Here is an 8421-nt window from a genome sequence, read left to right as displayed (position 1 = left end):
TGCTCGGGGCGGGGGGTGCCCTATCCCCGGCCCTGCGGTGGCAAACGGGGGTTGGGGAGCTGTAGCCTGTCTGGAGACAAAGAAAACTTGGCAGGTAGGGCTGGAAGAGGTGCTCGGCACTTGGTGAGGCACCCACGTTTCTGCAGCTGGCTTGGGGAGGACCCTGTCGTGTTGTTCTGTGAGGTTTTGGCCTGACAAAGCTGCTGCTTCCTGTTTGCCTCAGGCTCTTTGGGGTGCGTTTTAAGACAAAGCAAAAAGACACCCCCCCCCAACCCTGTAGAAGAGGGTGCTTCCTGGATGGAGCCGTGGGTGAATCTGCAGTGTACATCCCTGTGTATCAGTGCGGTTCGTTGCTTGAAGTGTTAGATGTGGCTTTGGCCAAACGTGTTGCAATGTCTCGAGGCTGTGAGCAGCTCCTAATAAAACCTGTGAACCTTTAGCTGAGGTTGGCAAGAGGGATTATTCCCTTTTAACAGTTTGAGTGATGGCTTTCTTCCTTCAATCACCTCTTCTGTTCATTTCATTAAGGCTGTCAGTGGAAACTTGTGCCGTTAAGAGAGTACAGGTTTCACTGCTCTGGTAAAATAAAGGTGATCTGAGATGTGGAAACAATCCCTCCTCTGAATGGTCTGTTCTTTGAATTAGTGTGTGCAACAGATGTAACTAAGAAAATAAACCTTCTACGTGGGGATATTATCTCTGGGGGGAAAAAGATAAAGAAGATTCAAGACCATCATATTGTACCTCTGAATTGAGAAGAGACAAAGCAAGGCATAAAAAAAAACATTCCTGGATTCTCAAAACATGTTCCACAATCTCCTGGGATCCTCCCATTTGCAGCTGAGCGTTCTGAGAACTTTGGAGAAGAATTCTGTTAGGAAAGTGTTTTGCTGGCTAAGTGATAACTAAATAGCCACACCACACACCTGTGTGGATTCTTCTTGCCATTGAGCTTGTTCATCTCTTTAGGCTGGAGAAGTGTTTTTGTGTTGCATCTGGAATGCAATAGGCACAAAGCCTCAAAAGATCTAAAACCTTTTAGTGATGGTGCTGACATTGTGAAATCAGACATGTTCTTTGTGTGCAATTCCTGGGTTGGTGCATTGACAGGCTGTGCACTGTTCTCTGCTCTGAAGTTCCAGCTTGATTTTATGTACACCATCCCAAGTGTGTTCTGGTCTTCATTTCAGAGCACTAGATGTCTTAAAGCCCAGTTCTGTTGGTGTGCTCACATCTCTGGGGGTTGTGGCAATCCTCCTTATGCATTTTTATGCTGCCAGCTTTCGTCTGGCTTTTCCAGCTCACACAACATCTCATACTTCAGATCTGAAGGAATTTACATTTAAAGCTGTGTTTTACTGCTGCTGTTCATTTCGGTTGATGTCTGCGAGTGGGAAAGCAGACCATAATACAGCTCACAAAGTCCCAGGCAGTCTGCTTTTGTGTCTGTCTAATAGAAGGATTGCTAGATTTAGGTTGTAAATTTGGAGTCTCATATATGTGTCTCTCCTAATAATAGTTTAGCCTAAGACTGTTTAATTGCACCTTTTGAGCCTGGTCCAGCGGCGTGCTGCACACTGGAGGGTTACTCCAATGGAACTAATGTGGATAAAGGCTGCAGCCCCCAGTCATCAGTGATACAACCAGTACTTTGGCTCCTGTCTTTGCTGTGCTGTCAGTTTGAAGATTAATGTTGGAATTCTCAGGGCTCTAAGTGTTGCTGATGAGAGAAGAGTAGTGGAGTTACAGTGTCTGGCTTGAATGCTGGCGGGCAGCTTGCCTGTAGAGCTGAGATTCTGCACCGAAGACATGACACTGTGTCATTTGCTAAAAGCCAGTGCTTAATACAGTCATCTTGCATAGCTTCTGTCTGGACAGAGTCCTGTCTGGACAGTATGACTGCCTGGTACAAGAGCCAACTATGATCTCTTGGCTTATGAGTCTTGTTTTACATGTTGGAGGGCGCTCAGTAATGGTCCCTGCAGGGTTGTAAAGCTGCCTCTTTCTCCTCCCCAGAGTGCTGCGTCCTCCTGGAGGTGGGTCCAACTTTTCCCTGGGTTTTGATGAACCAAAAGAACAACCCGTGAGAAGGAACAAAATGGCATCCAACATCTTTGGAACTCCTGAAGAAAATCCACCTTCCTGGGCTAAATCATCGGGTAAGAACGTTGTGCTTTGTTCCCAGAGCTGCTGACATGTGCTAATTCCAGTTTTTGAATGGGCCTGAAGCTATTGGTGGCTTAGTGTAGAAACCAGAGTTCGCTTCCCACTGGGGAGTTCAGGGCTATAAATGATGTCTGCTTGCATGAGTCTCTTTATTTCTCATTTTGAATTGCTTCCTGAGTTTTGCTTGGCTGGGAATTCCTTTGTGCAAGTCATGGGCATAGGTGTTGCAAGCAGAGAATTGTATTTGGGATGCAATTTCTCCAAGTCATAATAAGGTGAACTTGTGTCTTAGTAGCACTGAGTGCTCTTGGTTGTTCAGAGGAAGTTTAGCTTTGTGGGATTAAGCTTCCATCTCTACAGAGCACTGCCAGTATGGGTGGCCTTGGGACCCCAGTTTCCATTTGTTTAAATAACACTCTCAACTGCATGAGATGCTATTGTAAGACTGTAATTTGTGAGCTGTTATCTAAAGGTCCAGGACTAAGAATGGTAAAAAATCCCCAAACCTCCTGACTTTATGATGTGCTTTCCCAGGAAGTTTATCTTGCAGCCTGATCAGAATCAATCTCTCCTTGTAGGGACTAAGCCAGGTGAAATCGGAGAAAACTGTGAATCGTCTGGGCCACAAAGAAGAAACTCAACTGATGTAAACTGTGGAGACTTTGTAGATCCCAAGGTCAGTACATTAACTAGGGAGAGCCTGATAATGGGACAATTCGTGCTCTGTGTGGGGTTGCTTTATCACTGCTGTTCACACAGTTGGAAACATTGTAGGATTTGAAGCCTTGAATCTGATCTTTTCCTGAAGGTTCTCTTCTTTTCCATGGGATAGTCTTACAGTTTGTTGATGAGAAGGGCTGAATTTTTCTAACAGGACCACTTTCTAGAGCTCTCAGCTCTTCTTATTCATGAGCCAGTAATGAAATGGTGTGAAACCTACCTTCAGACATGTGTAATTGTGTTTTTAACAGGCTTTACAAACAATAGTTACCTACAACGTACTGTGGCTCTAACAAAGGACTTGGTTTCACATCCCAACAAGTACTTAGCTCAGTAGCACAAATGCTTGCTTTATTTCTGTTACTGTCTTTAATAACAACATCAGGTGTGTTCTTTCCTAGATAAGCTGTACTTGGTAGCAATATGGAGTATGATTTGTAGTACTAATATGGGATTTGCTAGATGTGTGATTACATTTAATGGGAAAACAAAAAACAGGATGAAAAGGAGCAATTCCTCCGATCTTAGAAAAATAGGAACCAGGGTGGGCTGCACTTGCCTGAACAAATCCTGGGGGGGGGCGCTGAGGGGGGAGAAACCTTGTTCCTTACTGCTCTCCAGCTTTAGGTTTCCTGAAAAGAACTGGGCTGGCAAATTGTGGATCTCAAAAGTTGTGGCAGAACCTTTTGGCTCGTGGATGATAAAGAGCAAGTTTTAGTTCTGATAATTGGCATCAGTCATCACAACCCGTTTTTGTTGTTAATCGTTACTTTAAGCCACAAAACTGATCTTCCAGGTAATATCTTGTTCCAATTTAGCAAATATAGGTAAGATTAAATTTATAGCTGCCACCACAGAAAACACAAAGTGTGTAGTCCAGTTTCTACATAATTGTATTAAATACTATGGTTCTCAGCTTTGCAAACAGTTCCAACAGGGAATACTTTAACTTTGTCCAGTAGTTACAGCTATGAACAACAGAAACTGGATCCCAGTGTGAGATTGAAGTCGATATATTTGTCTGAGTTTTATATCCTGATGACTGCAGTTTCACTGTGTAATAAACAGTATTAAAGCTATGGAAGCTGATAAAACCTCCTGCTATTGAGGAGCCTTGGCTGCAGCTGGAAGACTTTTCTGTATCTTTGTGTCAAGTTGCAGCCTGTGAAGAGGTTCAGAATGAAAAGAATGTTTAGCTGTTTATGTAGTGAGGGGAACTTTATCAGTAACCTTGCAAAACACTGATCTGTTCTTCACAGAGGGATAGAAGAAAAGCTTTTGGCCTTGCTAACAGCTAAATGTTTGGGGTTGGAAAGAGTTGCTTACTAGAAAGAGGGGACATAACTGCTGTGAATTGCTTACAGTGTTATTGTCACTACTGCTCAGCAGTTAGTTCTGGTTACTGTCTATGCTGCCTCATGGAGGGTGATGTCTGTAGTAAGTCGTCTTGCCCACCCATGTCCTTCACAGTGTGAGAACAAGTACGATGCCACATGTTGCAGGTCATCAGGATTGCTTCAGTAGTATCTTTCTGCTTAAACATTTAGAAGTCTGCCAGCTAACTAAACAGCTGATGAAGTTACATTAGTCATACTGTAAGATCTGGTGCTTACAAACCCATAATATCTGCAGAAATCTGTATGCAGAACCCACCACTCTGGTATCTGTCCCTAAGAGCTTGTTGCTGGTGTATAAGTGCTTCACTGGGTCTGTCACTTGGAAGGTGTTGCCCAACCACCATGGTCATAATGTGGAGTACTGAGTCACCCTCTTGATGGAGGGGAAAATACATTGTGAAGTGTGAGATTTTAATGTGTGTCTCTCTCTTCTAGGGGGGTGATGGTCGTGTTGAAACTTCTGGTGAGTAACTCCTTCAGACTCTTCTAGTAAAAGCCTTCTGCAGTTGGGCACTTCTGAAATAGAAGAGGATATAGGATATGTAATTGGTCATGTACCAGGAGAGACACAGCTCGGGGTGGCTCCTTGAATCCATCAAATCAGTCAAGTGAGCCAACTGCTTCAGTGGAAGTGTGGCTGTGGGATGAAATGCTGAGTGCCTGGTAGTCATCAGGTTAAAAATGAGAACATTTGTTTTGCCAGCAGCAGTTGGTGTCTGGATTTGTTTAAGCACTAGAAGGCAAGGTGGATACCATCCTGCAGAGAGCTCGGTGATTGGGACTGCACTGCTCTTCTAGTAGTTTATAATTCAGTAGTACAGTCAAGTGAGTTGAGTTTAGCAATTCATTTTCCTGTTGTCTCCTACAGCAAACACTACACTCACAGAAATAATCAAACCCAGCAACTGCAGCTGGAAGTGTCTGCACTTTTAAGTTCCTGTCGCTTTTTAAATGCTGATTTCTGTCAAGGAAGTGCATCTGCATACTGCAGACATGGTGTAAACAGGCATTTCCCCTTGCAGCATGCATGGTAACCTTGAAGTGTTTTCTCTAGCTCTGAGGCTGGAAATCTCTCTTTTGTAAGACTGACCTTAAGAACAGCTTACTTCCTGACCAGAGGAATGTGTGTGTTGACTGTTGCTTTCCAAGTGCTACTTTCAACACCTATGAATTGTGGGAGATCACTCAAGCCATTAGCAGCTCCATGTCCTGAAAAGACTTCAGCTGGGAGGGGGAGAGTTTTCCCTGAATGTTTTACCTACCTCTAAGTGGTATCTGTGCCCAAAATAAGTCTTGCTGCTTCTAATCAAACTGTACAGGCTTCTTCAGTACTTCTTTCCCATGTCTGTCTGATCTTAATTAACACCGTAGGCATCTGGAGTTTATGTTTCAAGTAGGAGGATGTGGTTTGCTAATAGAAGTAAACTGATCTGAGGGCTCTGCTGCTTCTCTTGGCATTTAATGAGCTCACATGGGGTCGGATGAGAGCCTGTGAGCAGTGGTAAGGCAAGTAGAGGTGGGAAGGGAGGAAGCAGGAGCAGGGCTGTGTTACTGGGCAGTAACCGGGGTGTTTGCTGTTGTAGCCATGACTCGGATTACATTTCTGTAGATGTATAAGATGAAATACAAATGACAGGCGAGGGTTTGAATGTTAAACTTCCACGGATGGTGCTTGAGGAGTAGGAAGTGGAAATGGTGACTGGGGCAGATAGCTGGGAACCTTGATGGATTAAGTTAATTTCTAGTGTTGATAGCTTCAGAGCTTAATGGAGCAGAGTCTTGCTGAGCTGGCTGTGTCACTGCACTTGATGTTCCTGCTGTGTGAGATGGCAGGCATGAGCTGGTGAACATCCCACCTGTGGCACTTGTCTCTGGGCTGAATGAATACACCTCCAAGGAAAAACAGCTCCCGGCATAACCAGATTCTTAATGGGTTCCCATCATTGAAACAAAATGGTTATTCTTTTGAATTTGGAAATGATTTTCTGTATGTAACTGATGGTAAAACCCAAGTAGGTGTCAGGTGGAGTGTGCATGTTTAATCATGCCTGTCTAGGGGAAGAAAACCTGTTCCTTTTTGCAGCAGTGTTCTTGCTGCTTGTTTGGAAGCTCTAGTTCCTTTGTGTGCATCAGCTTCCAATGGTTTGCAGTATACTCAGGAGGAAGCTGTTTCAGAGATTGTGCCCTTTCTGATAGGGAAGAACTTCTACCATCTCATCTGATCCTGTTGCATTTACCACTTTAGTTATTAGGTTGGTGAACTTACCTGTATTTTGATTATGTGGGAAGCACTAATGTGTACATCAGCTGGCCAAGTGAGCCTCTAAATGCTGTAGAAACTTCCCCCAAAGTCTCCTATGATAGTAATTCTTGTTTCTTTTGTGATTCAATTAGCACTGTGTGCCTAATGAATGTGACCAGCTAAGGAGAACCAGCCAGCCCTCGATTGACTGTCACCAATGGCTGACTCTACATGATACACAGGAAGGTGGAGTCTGGCATTTGGTGGACAGATCATCACTGGGAGTGCTGCACAGTACTTGGACTGTCTGCTGAAGGTGCAGACAATGGAGCATTCAGCTCTGTGTGAGCAGTGGGTATGGCCTGAGTTGTTCTCAGCTTGCTGAGTAAGCAGTGGTACACATGAGCTGCAGGAGCTTCAAGCTTCATAGTAACACTGCTGTTCAGATGTGGGTTAATGAATACAGCAGAGAATCTGTGTTGTAGGTTATTTCTGATTCATGGAGGCTGTGCTGAGCTGCTGGAGCTCTTTGAGATTATCAGAAGCATGGATCCATGCACACAAGTGGGTTTTCAGTGTTTCTGATAAAACGCTGCATCAAAGATGCCACAGGATTGGAGGAAAACTGCTCCCATGGATAGGAAGGTAGATAAAGAATAAGAGACAAAGCGTAGGGCTTAGTGATTGCTTTTCATGTTGGAAAAATGAGCCATGGGAAGTGATGCTGGGGCTGGTGTTATTCAGAGCCTTCATCCGTGGCCTGGAAAAGGTAATGAACAGTGAAGTCTCCAATTCTGTTGGTGACATTAGTTCTTTCGAGTAGTCAAATTGTGCTGATGGTGAGAAAATGTTACTGTCAGGACTCACCTAAATAAGGCAGGTAGGTTAAAAGGTGGCAGGATAGTTTTTGTGTGAGGAAGTATAAAGTAACGCATTATGGGGGGGAAAACCCAGCACCTAAACGATGCCAGCCTTGGGCTCAGCTCTGTGCAGCACTTAACTCCCAGGATCTGCCTTGAGTCCTATTACTGAAGTTCTGTGACACTCTGAAATGTTGTCAAGCAGAGACTGCCTCTGTCAACAATGATGTACCCACATCTTGAATCATGTATGCAATTCTGGACATGTAGAGACCAGAGTGGAGGGGAGGTAAGAAAGGGGCAGAGGGAGGTAAAGGGAAATGTAAAAGGATGCAGTAGCTGCCTTGTGAGGAGAGACTCAAATGGGTTCAGTTGGGAAAAGGACAGGGAATAGGATCAAGATATACTAAATCATGAAGGTGAATCCTCCAAACCAAGAACTAGTGATTAGATGAAACTAAATGGGATCTGTTGAATTAAGTTTGTCTTCACAGAGCTGGGGGGGGATGAAGGAAGTGGAGCTTCCCCACAAGTATCGGAGGCTACTTGGTGCTGATTTGGGCTTTTGGCTGATACCTGGTTGTGTTAATCTATGAAACATGAGATGCTGGGGTATTTGCTGTGCTCCTTCATGAATTGTCAGTGAAGCAAATCCATTAGTTCTTTGCTACAGTATCTAAAGTGCTTCCTATGAAGAATTCCTTCTGTGTCCTGTCCTTACTTGTGGTTGTTCAGAAGTATTTAGATAGATTAAACTATCATGTGCTTCCCAGGGAGGGTACAACCAGAGCCTCCCCATGCATGGCTGTTCCCTGGTCTGTCTGTGTGAAGCCTCAGAAGTGTGTGGCAGATACTCTTCCCTCTAGTTCACAAAACTGGGAATGTAGTTTGAGCTCTTGCTTCCAAACCTGGTGCTTCTGTGACTTGGTTTCCAGCACCTGCTCAGACTTGAGTTACAATTGGCACAGTCACACGCTGACTAATAATATGGGCAAGATTTAAGACTTAAGCTGCTTGTCTTTAAAATATATATATA

General features: G+C 44.2%; 1 protein-coding gene across 1 annotated transcript; it reads left to right on the top strand.

The window, feature by feature from the left end:
• Positions 1 to 1985: 1985 nt before the first annotated feature.
• HN1 (hematological and neurological expressed 1) lies at positions 1986 to 4746 on the top strand (the record flags this gene model as incomplete). Its single annotated transcript, XM_010023059.1, is given in 4 exon segments — positions 1986 to 2012; positions 2015 to 2159; positions 2745 to 2842; positions 4719 to 4746. Coding segments are annotated over 4 exon segments (298 nt in total), but the record flags the coding sequence as incomplete, so codon positions are not given.
• Between the last annotated feature and the right edge of the window lie 3675 nt (positions 4747 to 8421).

The sequence above is a fragment of the Nestor notabilis genome, unplaced genomic scaffold, assembly GCF_000696875.1.
Source record: "Nestor notabilis isolate BGI_N333 unplaced genomic scaffold, ASM69687v1 C15398219, whole genome shotgun sequence".
Taxonomy (NCBI): Eukaryota; Metazoa; Chordata; class Aves; order Psittaciformes; family Psittacidae; genus Nestor; species Nestor notabilis.
Note: the sequence above shows the minus strand (reverse complement) of the source record. Positions and strands in the feature narration are given on the sequence as shown.